This window comes from Bombus impatiens, unplaced genomic scaffold, assembly GCF_000188095.3.
Source record: "Bombus impatiens unplaced genomic scaffold, BIMP_2.2 scf_0113, whole genome shotgun sequence".
Lineage (NCBI taxonomy): Eukaryota > Metazoa > Arthropoda > Insecta > Hymenoptera > Apidae > Bombus > Bombus impatiens.
This window is the reverse complement of record NT_176532.1, coordinates 385915-404639: the sequence shown is the minus strand read 5'-3', so window position 1 is coordinate 404639 and position 18725 is coordinate 385915. Positions and strand designations below refer to the sequence as shown.

Below are 18725 nucleotides of genomic sequence, written 5' to 3'. Positions count from 1 at the left end.
AAGGCTACGACGGCCAGAGAGAGTCGAGAAGCAGCGTGCGAGTCGGGAAGCAGCGTGCGAGTCGAGAAGCAGAGAGAGTCGAGAAGCAGCGTGCGAGTCGAGAAGCAGCGTGCGAGCGGAGAAGCAGAGCTTGCGAGTGGCGTTGCCGAGAGGATGTTGATTGCGTTTTGGGAGAGTCGAGTCGTATTCTAACCATCTAGTTGTGCTGCTTTCTGTACGTTTGGCGAGAATAGCTCAGGTTGAACACCAATCGCCTTTTCTATCTTCCATTCTTTTGTAAACACACACATCATATATCACGATATTACATACATATAATATCAGGTATCGTATAATATCACGTATATTCGATAATATTTCGAAAAACATGTTGTACGATGCACACGTATTCTACGAAGCTTATCGAAAGAGTAACGAATAAACGAAAGCAGAATATTTGTGTTTTTTATGTGAAAAGAGTACATGATTTTTAATTGCGAATGAAAGCATCGACCCTGTTTCTCGGAAATGTCTTCATTTTAGTGCTAGAGTACACGATATTAACCTCGATGCACTTGATCAGTTTGATTTCCGAGAGGCGCGTATGGGTCACGGGACTGTGAACGTGTTAATTTAGTGGTAACTTGGCCTCGATCTTATACACACCAGAATACTCTACCTCCTTCGCTACTCTGCATAGTGATTTTCTGCACTATTCATCTACCTACGTATCGACAGATTGTATATATGGTATTTTAAATGGCCTACCACCGCATGGCATTAATCATCTTTGAGAGAACGTCTATAGCATTCGCTGGAGAGCTCGAGGACTCTATTAATCGTCTACTTCTTCGTCTATAGAATGATGCATTAATTCCTGAATCTGAAGTACGAAACCTCCCATGGTATAAAAAAAAATGTCATATCTGCACTTTACTCTCTATCCCACGATGCATTCGCAAGAGTTCCAACAATTTACCAATTATGTATAACATAATGTAAATTTCACGAAATATCCAGTACAGAATGGTCGCGAAATAGCTTACCCACGATGCCGAGATCTATTTACAAAAATGCCAACAAATTACCAGTCATAACTTAGCCTGTAATTTTCCATAGTATCCAAGTACCACACAGAAATCGCCGGAAGTAATCAATTCGTAAACCACGTATGGTAAATAATTCTTAGAATGCCAGAGAGCAAGCAGTTAATGAGCCATATCGAAAGTACGGACGAAGATATGGGTGGCGATGTTTACGCACGAAGGAGGAAACGCTTGGCTTAAATCCGTGAATTCCGCGTTGCATTCTGCTCTTCGATGCGATCGCGTGTCCTTCGCAGCTCCACGCGCTCGCTTTGCCACTTGAAATTCCTCCTCTCCGTGGCACAGATGGCCGGGCAACTTTTTTCACGGTTAAGATCAAGTTCACCGCACGGTCGAACGGCGACGATCGTCAGAGTTCCGTCGACGGGTTGCCTCTGGCCGCAGGTGATGCAGGTGCAGCCTGAGGCCGGGGTCATCGACATGCCCCTCTCTTCTTCCACCGTTTTGCCGCTCTTTCATCCCACTTTCTGCTTCCTCGTGCCCTCGCGTTACCGTGTTACCGAGTTTGCGACCGGTAAGAAACGAGCCTACGAGCCTGGAGAAGATTGGCGTTTGTGCCGGCCGAGAGTCGCTTGACCTGTTTCCAAAATCTTGTCAAAGGATCGTCCACGGTTTCTGAAGTTTCGCGAGTGCGAATAGTTTCGACACAAGAACCGCGGTACGTGAAAAATGTGAGGGTTACCAAAGGGGAATGCATATTCGAGTAACTGTTGTGTTAGCAAGTAAAATTAAGCGAAAGCTTAATTGAAGAAGTGTGTTAACGTTAAGACCAACGTTCTCCTACTTTCTTCCTGATAAATTTATTATTACGTAGGTTCTTCAATTTTTTGTTTTGTAATATGAATTTGTGATACGGTTTCTGATTCCTAGTCGATAAAGGCATGTAACGTAGGCATTTATAAGAAAGTTTAATTTCTTATTAATAAAGATTTATGCGTGAAATTAATAGAAAGTTAAATCCTAAATCAAAACGGAAAGAAATTGTAGCAATTGGAGCAGACTTCGTTTAGCAACTTCTAACGCGTAATCTTCGGCGCTCGATCGATATATGGCGACGATGTCTCTATATCTCCAAGTATCTAATACCAGAAGAAACGTCATTAGTAAAGCCGATCGTGCAACGACTCTGCAATCAGTTTCAATCAAGTTCCGTGAAAACCATCTAATGGCCAATCGTAGAAAACTGGTAGCGGTATCGCGAAGCGTTTCGCACCGGTTGAAATTCAGCCTCGGCTGACTGGCTAAGTGCGCAATCACGAGCCACGGTTACGGAAGATGAGCGTATCGTGCAACACGATCCGTGACAATGTCACGCTCCAAGAGTTCACTGTCACAGACAGAGACTTATAAACGAAGGACTGTCGTAATTCCATCGACTGGCCTCTTTCGCGGTACGGTGGCGTGTAGGACGAGTCTTGATCTGCTCGCCTATCTTTTCCCCCATCACCGAAACTCGTCCCCGTACTGATTTATCGAACCAGACCTCAGACCTGATTCATTTCACGCACAGCGTGCTCGAAATTGCCGGATATGAAACAATAATTAGTCCGATTATCTCGCGATCTTTCGCGATTTATTCCAGGCAACTAAAGGTTAAGTCTCTCTGAACCGGTCTCACCGCAATTTTCATTTAGTTCGTTCGACCTTTCAGAAGTTAGGGATCATTTTTCTTAGTTTCTAAATTCTTCTCACTTTGTTTTACAGCATTGCAATTTTACAAATTTTAGTATTAATACTTTGGCGGGCAAGATGATCGTGACCATTTTTTGGGGGCATTCTCTGAATCAGAAGACGAAAGATACAAAATTGTTATTTTACTTGAAAAACGATCTCATTGAGCGATATGAATATTTATATTTTACTAACACAGTGATGCAATAATTGTAACGTATTTAAGTATTATCCAAAAGTGTCTAAACGACCGAGATGATTGCAATTTTCGATGAACGCTATAAAATACATGTAGATGATAATACTTTGATATATAAGTCGTAATGATTCGAATCTCTTAGCCCGTAGTGTACAATGATTCACGATCAAGTTGATCATTGAACGATCATTGAACTACAATTTTGCCTATGTCTCGTGTAAATTTTGTAACTTGCAAACACGATACCCTTTGATTCATTACGTCTTCGTTAAATTTCCACTTCATTTTCTCGACATCGGCAAAGAAACGACTGGAGGAATTCCGCGTAAGTACATCGCTGTCGAACCCTTGTCGAGACACCGTTTCGAGGACTAGAAAAACTCGACGAAGGTTGATGCAAAGGATATGCAACTCCTCGCTGATCCTCTCCTACGCGTGTTCACTTCGCGCGCAAATCATGCGTGTAACGAGAGAGTCTCGCCACCATGCACGAGCGAGTCGGGGGCCATCCTCGTCCAGATCGACCAGGGATAACGATGTGAACAGCGCGAAAGAGATAACGAGGAGAAATTTAGGACGACCATTCGGTCGGCTTCAATACCGAAATGGCGAAACTGTGTAACCGTGAACAGTTAATTAGCCGTAGGTCGACGTATGCAAACGAAACGAAGGGAGGAATTGGAGATTAACGGCGTACGAGAAGCCACGATCGTCTAAACGTATTAACACTTAGTCACTCTGTTAAAACGACAACGACGTGGTCACGAGTTACGAGTTCACACGGTGGTACTACTTTCGATACTATTGTTCCTGGTTTGCCTGTACGCATACGTATTAGATATAAAGCGATATCAGGGGAAAGCCGGCTAATCGGATGCCAAATGGAAGTGTGCTAACAGGGGTTTAATCCTTTGATTACATGCGGTCGAGCATACGTAGAAGTTCTATTCGCAGATTATTGTATTAACCGATGACATTCGCGAAAGTTGTATGGATTCGAATGGAACGAAGTAACGGAATGGCTAGCAGATGTCCTTTCTCGACGATATAAAACGCTCGCTTGTAAAGAGCGTTTTAAGATTCAGGTACGATAGAGACGTCTCATTAAGTCTGCTTGGAGAAAGCAGAAGTTAAATTGTTAGGAGCACGCAATCTGACCGAAGACAGGTAAGAAGGAAACTTTTACGAATGTATTTGCACGTGTTAGCGTACCGATGAAACGATCATTCCACATGTCCGTCAGCTGTAACGCTGAAACTGGCAGAGTGTAATTAAAATTATCGTAATTTTTCTGAAGAATTTTTTACATTTACAACGATATATATTTGAGAATTGGAATGACCCTCTTTTTCACTCAAGCATACCTTTTCGCTTATATATTTTTCGATACACCTCTCACACACTCCTACGTTTCTTTGACACAAATTGTACATTTTATTCGCCGGTAAAGGTGATGTGAAACCAGTTTCGGGAGAACGAGTGGCGCAATAACGGGTTAATAAAATTCTAGCGTCGAGTTAAAACACGTACAAGCAGGTCCAAACGAGACTCAACGACGGTCAATAAAAATGCCAGCAACGTGTACCCAGCAAGAAATCTTGGCGACCAAAATACGGATGAACGTCTAGCATTACGTAGTCCTCGAGCAAGAACAAAGATGTATCGCGTATATCCAAAGGTCAGAGGAAGAGAGAGAGAGAAAGGTCTAGGGGATGGTCGAACTTGGGCGCAATTCCTTGGCACTGCTCCCCGAGAAATTCGAAGCTTAGTCTCTAGGGAACCGTAGTCCAAATCCTAACGACCATTCATGATTTACTCGAACGGTGTTAACAACCACGACGTACGCGATACAACAACTCTGTGTTGGCCCTAAGCAATTTCTTTGGCCGTTTGGTAATTTCTCTTATCTATAAACGACGTTTGCAGTCGCCAGCCTGATATCTACGACTCGGTCAAATAAAGATTCTGTTTGAGGGAGAACCGTATCTGCCTAACAGATCCGGGTCTGGGTTAAGTTAAGCTGGGGTTGTTCAGGGGATGGGGTTTTTTACGGTGCTTTTTTCGTTCATACGGGATGTGGTTAGCAGCCGATGGTTACCAGATCCTCGTGAGGAGAGTACCGTGCGTGACGCCGTGTCAATTAAAGGCGTTGCGCCGCGTTTGGACAGATGGAAGTTTCAAAGTAATTGGTTTGGCCGTCTCCAGTTCTTTCTTGATAGGTCTTACCGCTTTTCGTCGTGAAATTTTTGCGTTTGAATAATATTCCTAATTTAGGCAGTCGATTTCTGACCGTAGACTGTCTCGATGTATGTTGAGATAAGAAAGTAACGAGGCTAACAAGAAGTAAGACATTTAATGAACAAGACGACAGTTTTGAAATAATCTCCGAGATACTTGATACAGTGTTTCTGGGATTCATACATGCGTTTAAAATACTTTGAACACTATTTTGATATTGAATTTTCAATTTCAATTTTAATTCTGGACACGAATATAACACGAATTTAACATTTCTTCGTTTGTCAAAATTCTTGTTAGCAGATACTTGTAGTTCTTGATACATGTCCGTACAGTAGATAAGAGTATGATAGATTTAGTTTCATTATTTTTCTATCTTCTATTTGTATGGATCACAAAAACCTATTAACTTGATCTACTAGTTCTAATTCTATCTACGATCTCCAAACTACCCTTTTTATTCGTTGAGATTATTGAAGATGTTTCAAACGAGCAATGAATTGACGGATTAGAGACCAGTCTCCTGCATCATTCTCGAACAAGCAACCATTCGAAACACCTAAAGCTGTTTTTTCTCCGCTAATCGTGGATCATCGTCCGTCTATTTCGACAACGTGGCAGCTCTTTTTAGCATCGTGCGAGTATTTTTAATCAACGCCCACGGTGGCTATTAAAGATCTATAAGTGGCGGATCGAGGGTCAGGTAAAATGCAAATAACCCTGGCTACAAAGATCGTATCGTCGGGCGTATTAACACGGCGGGGATTGAAATTCCATCGATAGAATAATCCGCACGATCGGTACAGACGTAACGTGGGCTAAAGGAAGCCGGTTTCATCGACATCCGGACTGGCGTGCGTGATTCACTCGAGTAATTCCGAGCACACGGCTGCCAGTTAATGGCCGTGCGTAACAACGAATAGGTCGTCGAGTTCCACCAGAAAACACCAGAGTTACGAACGTAGATTTTGCTGGGCGCACCGTACGAACGCAAATGGAGACAATCGAAGTGTACATTAATACAGCGAAGAACCGTTCTTTCGCGTCTACTTAACTTTCCTTTGCTACATTGTTTTATTTGTGTACGAGACACTTTCGGCCGATAAACAAACCTGCGTTTCTTACGCTAGTCTTCTTACCAGCATCGCAGTAATTACAGAAATCGAAGTTTAATTATTTGCAATTTTATGTCGAATTGAAGTTGAAACTTTGTATTTTACGCGGTTCTTTTCACTTTGGACATTGTGTGATGATTTAATAAAAATATTTCTGTGTAGATACGTTGTCGGTTGTAAACAAATTGGAAATGTCTATGCAAAATAGAACGTACGCGGTGATATCTTTCGGATATCACAAGCTGTATATTGTGGACGTCTTATCTGTTTTTGCGCATCGTCAAATTTCTCGCAGAATATCTAGTAATAATAGTAAATGTACTTAAATTACGAAAAACTGATGAAAGTAGTTTGTAGAGTACCAGAGTAGAGTACCACTTGAGGATAATTCACCATCAGTTTCAGGACGCTGCTTCAAAGGGTTAATCTCCACTTTCGACTATTCTTATTTCCAACGTAATTTCCTCCTCTGATCGACACGCGATGTACCAACCCTACCGTTGCTCTATCTGCTCGCGATTTAATTAGAGGAAATAATTGGAGAACTGGCGTAAACGCATCGACGCAGGATAACTCATCCACCGGCGAATGTCAATTATCGCAGATTATCATTATTACGCGGCAATAACGAAATGTAGCAATTTACCCGCTAATACTTGGCAATTTATCTACACCGCGCTCGAGGCATTCCTAATTGCCGTACATTAAAACGAGAACTCCCGTCTACAGTCTCAAGCAAGACTAGCTGACTACCAACGCTGGGTATCTCTGCCTCCGAAGTAATTAAGCCTGTAGAGAGAGGAGAGCCCGCGCGTCCATTGCACGCCGAGACCTCGTGAAAGGACCACGGAGACGAGGAGGAAGCACGACGAGCAAAGAAGCCGCACGACCAACAGAGCGAGCCAAGATTCGACGAAACTGCGAGCAACGAATACGACTCGCGACACGCGAACGAGTCAGAACGAGAGTCTCCGTTCAAAGGGAGCCACCGCTGCATCTCGTCTTCGATGTTTCTGAACGTCTCGAGTGATTCACTGGCCGGCTCACGGAACATCTATAATACACTCAGAGCTGGCTGACAGTCGGCGTAATAGATTGGCCTGGAAACTGCAACGGTAAACGCGCTGACGATTCGCCCTATCTTTACATGGACAGGTCGTTGACTAGGAGGGTAGAGCCAGAAAAAGATAGAGCTGGACGACGCGACGTTACATCGTCCGTGCCCGAGAACCGGTAGTCACGTTGACTTAATGCAATTTGCATGCATTATCTAACGCGTAACGAGCGTAGTGCCATGGACGAAGGAAAAGAAGAAGCAACGGACCAAGTCGTTAACCTCGCGAGCTCGCTGATCCCTGCCACAAGAGACAGGCAAGGAAATAGAGAAAGAGAGAGAAAGGGAGTCAAGACAGATGGAAATAGCAAAGAAACAACGAGTTGCCGTCAAAGTCGTTGCGACGGACGTCCGGTTACGCCTTCGACGTTTCGATTATCTTTTCCTCCGATTTCCTGCGAATCCGCTACACTTTCGATTTTCCTCGAGCTTCGTCGGTAGATTGCTCCCGTAACGAGTAATCTGCGGTAATGCTATTACCCACGGCTACTGTGTATCAAACGAGAGATTATATTTAGATTGGGCTCCAATCAGACATCACCGATTGCTTCTTCCTTTCCGCTCCTCGAATTATAACTTCGTTTCGAGACAGTTTCGCCGAGTCGACTTGATTTTCGCTTCATAGAGCTTTCACGCTTTACCTTTTGCTTCTGCGAGGTTCGTTTCATCCTCTGAAGTTCAGAAAGGGCGAAGAATAGCGATAAATTCATAGAAAATTATTTCGACCGTGTCTTAAGCTTCGCAAATTGTTCCTGTTTTATTTAAGATCTTCGACGAACTGCCGGATACCTCGGTGTCGGTTCGAATATACTCCATCGAGGCCGGCGATCGCGATTCCGTCGAATCCCGTGGTCCGTGCCAAGAAAATTTTTCCACGGGGATTAGTACGATCGCCATGGCGAACAGAAATAGGCGCGGTCCCGGCTACGCTGATGGATTATAAACACTTTCACCGCGAGTCCCCGTAGATCCTCGGTTTATACCTGGTTCACCTACTTTTAATTTTATTCCACATCGATCGAATCATGCTCTTTCGATAGACACGTCAATGGTAAGAGGAATTTTTCAATCACTTTTATATCGTCGCTTTTCTTTAATCTTTTGCCACTTCCGATTGTGATATTTCAAATAAACGACCGTGATCTAAATAAATGAAATACAAAATTCTCAAACTTTCCTTGTACCGCTAGTCATGTAAGTTCGAGATTATATCGTTTTTCCGAAATACTTTTTCCGATTACTCGAAGCATCTCCCACAGAATAAACTCGCAGAAATCTAATTTCATTTAATAATGGTACCAAAACAAAATACGTTAATGTGATACAATCTAATTATTTATAACCATAACTTCGATATCTTTACCGGAGGATCCTGAAACCTCCTTCAATTCCTATATTTCCCTACATTTTCCAGATACCCAAATAGATATTAACCAAAATATTTACCCCGTTACGTTTTTCTTTGGTTCGTTTTGGTTGCGTTGCCGTTAATTTTTGAATTTAGATTAAATGGTAGCGTTGTCTGATGTTTAACGCGATTGGCAATTAAACTCCACGTTTCGGCTAACCTGCTACGCGCAGGAGTACTGGCACGGAAGAGGATCAAAGTTGGTGAAAATAAATGTTCGCTTAATCCTACTATATTATCCAGAAGCGTCTTACCTCATTCGAAGAAGATGGAATAAAGTAAAACACGTATCTGTTGGCCGATGATCTTTCATTTCGTACTACAGAATACTACGCTTCAAAGCAACCCACAGACAAAACCGAGCTCCGTTCGGGAACCACGTGGACGCTGTCCTCGACACGGTCCGCCGCGCCGGCTGGTCCGGAGCAATATTTGAACTCGGTCGAGTCGAGAAGTGTCAACAGAGCAGGGGAAATGGACCGGTCCGGTGGTCGAACCAGCGGAGTATGTATACGAAACTTGTTCGGAGAACTCGACTCGCTGGATCAACGACTTTGCGTCGCTTCCAAGACGGCCACGAAGCTTCTCTTCTCTTCTCGTAGGCAGATGCAAGAGAAAGAGAAAGAGAAAGAGAGAGAGAGAGAGAGCTACAAGGTAAACCGACAGGGACAACCGCAAACGTGACGGTCAGCGAGATATCTTGTTGCCGTCACGTCCACAGTCTCGAGGAACTGAGGAACCCTCGAAGAAGTTTGCCGAATCGGGACCGGGAAGACTACGAACCTACTCGCCGGGTTAAACTAATTTGCTCGCGGCTGTAGAATCTGCTCTTCCGCTGAAAAGCCATCGAACTGGAAGTCTCTTCAAGATCCTCTGGTAATCCGTAGTGTTCGTGGGTGTTACGTGGACGAACGAAAGAAGAGGGCGTTTCGAGCAGCGCTTCCGGTGAGGACGCAAAGGGAGCCGCGGAGACCGTTTAATTCAATTAACTTAATCGGACGTCCCAGGGAATTGACCTAAACGGTTCACCGAACGAGCTGACAATTTTCGAAACGGAGAGTTTGAACAATTCAGGAAAACGATTGCATTGGATTTGTAGAACTTTTTAAGCAGGAAAGTTGGCTTCTTTCTAGGTGTGAGTAATCCCTTTTCACGAACGATGACTGTAGGGGTTAACCTCGTCGTACGAAGAGAGAATTTTTGGTACGCGGACTTTGAAAGACACGGAGCAATCGCTAAGCGAAGTATTAGATCTCTGAAGTTTAGATATTTAGAAAAATTCCGAAGTAGCAAAGATCAACTTCGTCGTCGATTTGACGAAGGTTCGTACAATAAAAGACAGTCTGTTGGAAACAGTTGGAGGATAGCTACCAAGAACGATACACGACAAAGATTGATTTTAAAACGACGCTTAAGAAAGACGTAAGTACAAACAACGAGTTGATACGAAATCTGATCATAATATAGGTTGAACGTACTTACATGTTCGTTACGAAATTCATCTAGAAACATGGTACGGCCAACATCGCGTGGATGTAGGTCACGCTCCTGTTGGCATCAACTTGACGCCCTAACAAATTGTCGATGAACGAGAATTAATCTATTTATAACCGACCGACTAGATCGCTTCTCTGTCGCTACCGAAGCACAGACTCGAGCCTTTCTCGGACGATATTATGAAAATTTCTTGGGATTTTTCAGACCCTCGACAGAGGGGGATGACACGAGGGCAATTGATTCGATCCACTGGTCAAGAGATCCGGTGACTGCAGAAAATGAGATAACGGAATTAATGAGCTACTGTGTTCGAGAACAGAAGGGACCTTAATCAAGCTTCGTTGGGATGCGCGCCACGACAGACCGGCCGGTGTTCTTGATCACGTCCCCGAAGCGTCTCCGAAACTCCCTTTTCCTCGTACTTTTTCGCCGCCATGCTTGCCAACTCTGGCGGTATCGCCTTCGGGCGACGGTGTTATACGCCCGACGCAAGTAAACTTTCTCGTTATGAAAACGAATCTTGGCAACGACCACTTCGCCGATTACAGATTCTTCGTTCGTTTCTATCAATTCACCATCTGCTCCGACTACTACGCTCCGGATCTTTGACCTAGCGCAAGATGAATCTATGCATATAGATCTCCATTGCCTCGAGCAATATTAACTTCGAAGTATACCAGACTTTGTATCGGGCCGATCTTATCATATAAAACGTAAGACGCTCTAATGCTTAGAACAGAACGTTCTAGTTTCTGTGATTCGAGAGACTATTGTCGGACTAATTCAATATATTTGATTAATATACTCTAGGGAATTCGATCGCACAGTTATCACAAATCTCAAAGGGGTTTCGAAAGTTATTCCTATTTCTATATTTCTACTTAAAAATCTCAGGACAGTTATTTGATCTCTGAGCGGGAGTGAAATTAATTCTTATTCGGGGTTAACCTGTACTTGCTATGTGTATAAATTTTGATATCAAAGCTCTTGTATGAATTCCAATCTAAAAGTATCTAAAGAACGAAAAAGAAAAGATCGTCGAAGGAAATATAGAAACGAAAATCGTTCGACGTGCAAATTTTGTTAGGAATTTCCTCACTATCTAGAATTTTGTGGATGCTATTAACTTGGCAGCGGGGGAGTACGATCTTGTGTAGCCAAAGAAGTGGAGTCCATGATGCAGCTATCGGGGACGAGATAAACGAAGTTAATGAGCCACTCTTCGAGAACAGTGGAGACCTTAACGACCGACACGAACGCGTACTTACACCGTCACAGGCTAATACACTTGACCACGAGCCTCAGACGACACATTCCGCCTTTGTTCTCCGTTCTGTCCTGTGCCTGCGGCCTGGTCGTTGCATTGTTTCGCAGGCAGGCATCGAGATTAGGCGTTTCTTCGTTGCTGACAATGACCGATCGTGCCGTAGCTCCAGTTCATAGACGAGTCTTTGCTTTTTCGCTCGACCGAATTCCATTAAGCCTTCGAAGGATATTTTCGATCTTCGTGACCAAACTCTCGAAGCGATCGAAACCGATTAGAAAAGCTTCTTTCAGAAATCTCTTTGATTTCTACCCTGAGAAGAGAAACCAACCTGGACGCAGCCAAGTATTTTCGCAACGAAAAATTTTCTGGCTTTCTTCCTGGAGAAATTTTTCTCCTGAAAATTCGCCAAATCTCCGAGAAGCTCGCGAACAAGCATAAAAGGACACTCTCATTGATTCTCGCAGGCGAATCTTTCGACGAACCAGTTCGCTTCTAGAATGCAAATTCGTTTAGAGAAGGAACGCTCTCTCGTTGAGTGCACGCACCGCCGAGAGTCGAGAGCGCAACCAGCAACAGCAGAAGCATCGGCGGTAGCAAGGAATTGCGAGCGACGAGGTCAACCCTGTTAGAAGACTTCGTATATGTTCTCTTACATGAACGTCTATGTGCAACGACTGCACTGACCGTGGGAAGCTGCTAGATGTTAGGTAATTGAAGAATTTCTCGGAAAATAGGCGTACGCGCGACTAGTCGTAAGGAGCAAGTTCGAGGAGCTCACCTTTGGTGTAAGAAGCAAGCGTATTCAGACGCATCAAACCAGCTATCTCAGTCAGCAATTAAGCGCATAAATTTCCACGCGATGGAATCGTCTATTCGCTCGGGGTTATCGCGCTTGTACATTGTACTTAATCGAACTTGCTATTTCCTTATCACCGAATGCACCAACTGTATCTCTCCTGAAGGATAAAACTTCGAATTCCCATTTTTTTGGATATTTCCGCAGCGAAATATACGCGACAGTTTAAACAGCTTGTAGTAAGTTGAGAAATAACGAAATTCAAACGTAATCGATATCAAAGACAACACCAAGACCAAAGACTATTGAGCCAGTCTGATCCAGTCTGACCCAGTTCTATAATACGAACAGTTAGATTCGTATCTGCATTTATATTATTAAAATATTAAAAACTATGTTAGACCGTTATTCCGTGAATGTCTCTACGTTGAAATTTATGCACCGATTTAAAATACCAAAACCTGAGATTTCCTTATACGCTTGATTGCCTACGTAAGGATTAATGGACTTAAACCACTCAGGGGGTAATGAGTTGAGAAACAAAGAAATTCAGTCGATGGCCAATCTATAGGAGGTACCAGTCTATAGACTAGTCAGTGACGTAATCGTTCTCCAAGCAGCCTAGAGTCGTACCTTTTGCCGACGTTGCTCAATGCGTCCAATTATGAAGACTCTCATAATACTGCTAATTAAATTCGATAAGTTATTTCCAGGTTGCGTCACTGTTTCTTCTGTGAAAAGCTCCTTTCGAATCTTTGTGAAACCTAAACGAAGCAAGCAAGTAGCGGCATGAAAGCAATGACCTTGCAGCGGGAGGAAAACTGTGGATGAAACGAGTTATCCGACAGGATGCATCGCGCTAAACGCGGCTGCACAGCGGTAAATGACACCGGGCTAATTTTCCGGCTGGAAAATCACGGAGCTGAGCAGCTAGCGTGAACGCAACGTGTCGGTGACACTTCAACAAGTGGATACAACGGGTTGCGCACGTGTCGCTGACACGTTTCGGCTGTGTGCATCCCACGCGAAAATCGCTGATAAAAGTACAACGCTCGGGGAACAGAGAAAAGTCGGAGTCATTGATGCGGATGCATCCAGTCGGAGCAGCTATTTTTTGAATCGTTTCGCGAATGCAGTGTACCGTGTAACACCGCGATGGTAGATCGGAGATAAGCCCGTAGTGAAATGTAGCTATTAACGTAAATTACAAATGAAATAAAAGACTCTCCGAATTTAAACTCTCGAATTTCTTGATCTTCGAATCGTTGAAACTTTAAAACTGAAATTTTGAAGCTCCGCATTTTTTAAGCTGTAAATCCGCGAACGTTTAAATAACGATCGGCTACATAATTCTTCAAAACCGAATCATTTTTAATTATTGCGAAAAACTTCGACGATTTTGCAAAATTAGTAAACGATATCGCCTGATCGAGAAATACGCGATCGATCGAACAGATCTCGCTAGTGAAGCGAAATATTTTACACGTTACAACTCAACAAGAGAGAAAGAAAAACCAAAGGAGAGATAAAAACGGAGAGAAACAATGGCACACGAGCAGCAAGACTTGGAAGACGAACGAAGAGACAAAAGAAGTTGAAGGCTGTCGAGAGAAAAAGGTGAGAAATGAGCCACTCGGCAGTATCGGAAGAAAAAAAAATTGACAAAATCGACGAACAAGAAGGAGAAGAGGACGAAGAAAAAGAAGAAGAAGAAGAGATGGAGGGCCCGTTATAGCGACCGTGTTGCATCGCATTAACCAGTCGACCGAGTGATCTTGATCCCATCTCTCACCGCGACGACGCGACGGCCTGCTTCGTCCCCTTTCGATCCTTCGAGTCAAACGTGATCCGGCCACTAACGATCTTCTGCTGTTACTCCGGTGGAGATCATCGTTCTAACCACCTCAACGTTCGCACCCGCGTTCACGTTCGCTGTAACGCGTTCTCACCGCGAAACATACCGCCAGACGTAATTTCTCGCAGGTGCTGCGCGTGTTCTATCCGTTTCTCGCGGGTAAAGGTCAACCGCGAGTTCCATAGTCTGTTAGCGACCGTTATTACCGGATAATAATGAATTATGATAATTCGATAGGCGACATTAGCGTTGTTTAATGCAACGCATATTGGACGAAGAGGCTATGAGAACGTACAAAGTTACGGTTCATCGAACGTTCGGACTAACATCGCGTAACGATTATTTCCCGCGAGAATTTGCTTCAGTATAGTCACGAGAAAAAAGTAACGGCTCCAGAAACCGAGTTCGTTATCAAGCATATAGCTTTGTAATGGAATAATTCTCACTGTTCGATAGATTGACGAGGGATTTCGCCGCGAACGCGATGAATTATTTGCCAAGAGCGCGCTATAGATTGTGTAATTACGTGGCAATTGCATAATTGCGAGGTAACGAGTGGTGGCCTTCTGATCGAAGATGCGACACGAGGCAACGCGGCTAACGCGAAACTCGGCCAGGTCGATAACCTGCAACCCGGTGTTAATTAACGGCGTACGCACAAACCACCAGAGTTACTCTCTCTCTCTCTTCGGGACAGGGGCCTCGACATTCCCGTTACCAACCTCGTTTCGCTTCTGAAATTCTCTGCCAATTACGCTTCGCGAATTTTCATAATTTTTACCTCATCACCCTGTTCACGGGACTCGTCCACCAAACGGACGCTTAATTGCTACGTGACGGCTGTTCGTGTATTTCGTTTTTAAAAAGTATATCTGAAACGTTTGCGTCGCGTGTGTAAAAACCAGCAGCTTTTCGAGCGGAGAAAAATTAAAAAAGAATAAATAGGAAGAAGGTTCGATCAAATAAATCTTAACGCGGTACAGTCGTTTGATTCGAGAGCAGTCGCACGGAAGAGTACACACGCGGCGAAATCTTCCGCCACAGATCTATACCCATCTTCTTTCTTTGCACCCTATAGCTGATCAGACAAAAGGGAGCAAGACTCACCTGAACGTCCACCAGATGTTGAAGCACATCGTGTTCAGCCAGAAGAACGCAGCCAGGAAAAAGAAATGCGCCATGATTGCTGAAACAGAACGAGAAAAATGGACTTCGTTACAAACCTCTTTACCAATGGGTAAGGAGCTTAAAGCTGTTGCTTTTCTCGCTCCTGAGAGAATTATTTTTCCCACGGATAATGGACGGAGAATTTAATGGACACGAGATGTAAAAAGAAAATTGATCGACTCGTTGATGTTCCGCCATCGTGGAAATAAGAAAATGCAAATACAGTTTTTGTATTCCTGCTTCAGCGTAATTTTATTCGCTATAGAACGAGCTGCAGTCGCATAATAGCAATCAATTCGTTGAAACTTAATCACTCTGATTAATTGACCACGCTTGGCCTCCCGTGACTACGTATTTCAGTGGACAAAGTTATAATTAACGCGTTGATAATCGCTTTTCCCCCTATAATCTTACCGTTTAAATTCTTTTACGATCAGAAATTTACATCTCGATGAATGACATTCGAAATTGCCATATTTAAAATCGTGCCACCTACAAATTCTCAGGACCCACGGAGATCTCTCTAATCAACGAGTCCGGTATAAGTACAAAAGATCTCATTGATCGCTCTTTCGTCCTTCCGACGCCTGTTCCCAGCTGACGGAACGCCAAAACCGTCGAAACAAAAGAAGACAGAGCTGATTCCCAGGTTCCGCGATGAACTCTCAAAGATTCATGAACGGGAAAGGGGCGGAGAGAGGTTCCAGTCTATGGTATGTCGGGGGGCCTCAGACAAAGCTTCGGGGGAGAAAGACAGCTTTTGTAAAGATCCGTTTGAAAAGACGGCCGGTTGACTGGGAACGGTTTAGCGCACACCGGGCTAACACCGGTTGGACTGGATAAATTTTTCAAGCTGTCGTGTGCATTCGTTCTTAGAGATCGCGGCAGCGGATACAACGAGCGTGGAAATTCAGACCGCGGCTGGCCATTAATTTCTGAAAACGCAATCGCGAACCACGCGTCTACAGAAAACACACGCGCATGGGGATCCTTTCGATCGAGCACACCCTTCGCTTACGAAGAGTAGGGTGGCCTGTCACCCTTCGTCAAAAGAATAGTCGGTGGCGAGCAAAGAAACTTTACAGTTTGTTCCCGCTAAAGGTTAAGGCGCATTCGAAAGACGTCGAGGTTGGTCCGTTTGTAAAACGTAGCCACGAGCCGTGCATGAATATCCGAAAACTCGATCGACGCGGGTTTACATAATATGTACGGCGTGGACAAAAAGGTTGGCGCGCTTGTTTGTTCGATGTAATAGGCTGATCAGGGGAGAATGGTTGGACAAATACGGGGCTGCTTGCACGTCTAAATTAATAGAATTGAATTGCCGTAGGTACATATTTAATCGTATCACGGTATTGTTACGCACGTTACATCGACTGTTTTCCACTATTCGCAGGATCAATATTGGTTCACCGGTGTTTTCCAATAAACGGAGGTTGTAACGCGACAGTCGGCCGCTGTGCAAAGCAATCAGTTCGTGCGCTATGAATATACAAAAAGTATCGTAAAAACGTTCTTTCGTGCATTTATACCTTGCTTTCTACCATTTCCAACATCTTTCGCGTCTCGATAAATCGTATTATACTACGTGACTACTTGAAGGCATGGCTGAAAACAATTAAAGATAACCAGAGCCATTGCAGCTTCTTGAAAGCTTCTATTATAGTAACCTTGCTGCGTCTTTCCATCCAATCGTATTCTTTGATCCTTTATGAAATTTGTTAAGTTCGAAGGAGAAATGAAATCGTCGATTTTATGATACGCATGGATACGAGATGTTACTGAAATATTGAGAAGCGAGAAAGTTCTGTATAAATCCGCGATTATCGATATATCGACTTTAAGACAGTCATCAGGAAGAAATGCAGACGCAGGGAACAGGTACAGAAATCGCAGTAACACGCAGAACGATCCTTTGATTGTTGCCAGTAGCGTGCCTTAAATTTTTCGATAAATTCACGTATTTCGCTACCTCTTTTATCAACGTCTCTTGCATATCTTGACAGGATGTAGGAAAGAATCGTTCGAATATGCTTCATCATCTCGAATGGAAACACAAGTCCGTAGAAGAAAAGCAATAGTCCCGTTCGCAATACTAACGGTATATTTGCTCGCGTCGGACCACTGTTATGTATCTCGCTCTGTACACATGTCACACCGACAAAGCGCGGAAACGTGTGTTCAAGGAATGCCGGTGACGCATGAGAAAGTTTTGTAACCGCTTCGCGATTTGCATTCACCCGTTATGCACCGTCAATCGCGAATATTTACGATTGCAATCTTTTCTCTTTTTTCTCATGTGCAAGTACGTGGATAACTGTACGGTGGCAGGGGCAATTAACACGCGTTAACGCGAGATCGTTCCGTTCTGCGTAAAAATGTGAGAAATCGATGTTACGAGAGCGAACACCTTCAAGGATGGCCTTGAACAATTGGTTTCGCTTACGTGAGCACGAACTTTGTAAGTTCGTATATGGATGAGTCAGCGTTTAAGGCGCGAGAGAATTAATTTCGATAGCAGACGAAACAGATCTTTTTAAATATACCTTGGCTCGTACAAAAGGTTACTTCTATTGCAATAAAGCGCTGGAAAATTTTACTGCGCATTTAGCGATTACGTTTCATTCTTGTCCTATGTGTTAAAAAATAAATACATCGTATGGTGCAAACAAACTGACCTTTTTACGAGCCATGCAAACATTGTTCTGGACGAAGTGTACGCACATACGTTTCTGCATGATTTAGAGACTTTATCGTGTCACAAGAGCGTCGAAGAAGCATAATCTAACAAGCGACGTTAGCAATATTATCTTTTTTCTCGTGTCGTTCAGGAGAACTCTTCTCGACGCTTAAAGTATCATACATTAAGCCGCACGTTGTACCTATGTAGGATAAATTAAAACCGTCTGAAGAATTCATGCGATAATACGACGTTTAAAGGCAATTTTCTTAAACACGAGTAATAGCCTCATCGCGTATTCCCCCGACTTTCGTTGGCAATTTCTTCACCGACTGGAAATCGATTCTCTATAAAACTGTACGTACGCATTCGTCTACGCGGCTCGCCGCCAGCCCGCAAATTAGACGTGTCCTAAGGCGTTCGAGGTTGATTAACAAAGCAACGAATGACGCTTGTCGACGGATTACGCGATGTAGAAAAGCCGAGGAGAGGCAGCGGGGCGAGATGAAAGCGCGTCGAGGTGCGGAGGTTTCGAAACTCGACGATTTTCCATTGGTTCGAGGTTGCTCGAAGCAGGATTAACGGCTGCTACGTGGGAAAGTCCTCCGATAATTCTTCGTCGAAAGGCTTCCG

General features: G+C 43.8%; 1 protein-coding gene across 2 annotated transcripts in view; it reads right to left on the bottom strand.

Moving 5' to 3' along the window:
- Positions 1-18725, bottom strand: part of LOC100745242 (probable G-protein coupled receptor Mth-like 1) — a 158747-nt gene that overhangs the window by 84217 nt on the left and 55805 nt on the right. For both annotated transcript variants that reach the window (XR_004460958.1, XM_003486392.4), the window contains exon 4: positions 15353-15431. Coding sequence is in view for 1 of the 2 variants with exons in the window: in XM_003486392.4 (XP_003486440.1) it covers positions 15353-15431 (79 nt within the window). In the remaining variant the exon portion in view is untranslated. The remainder of the gene's footprint in view (positions 1-15352; positions 15432-18725) is intronic.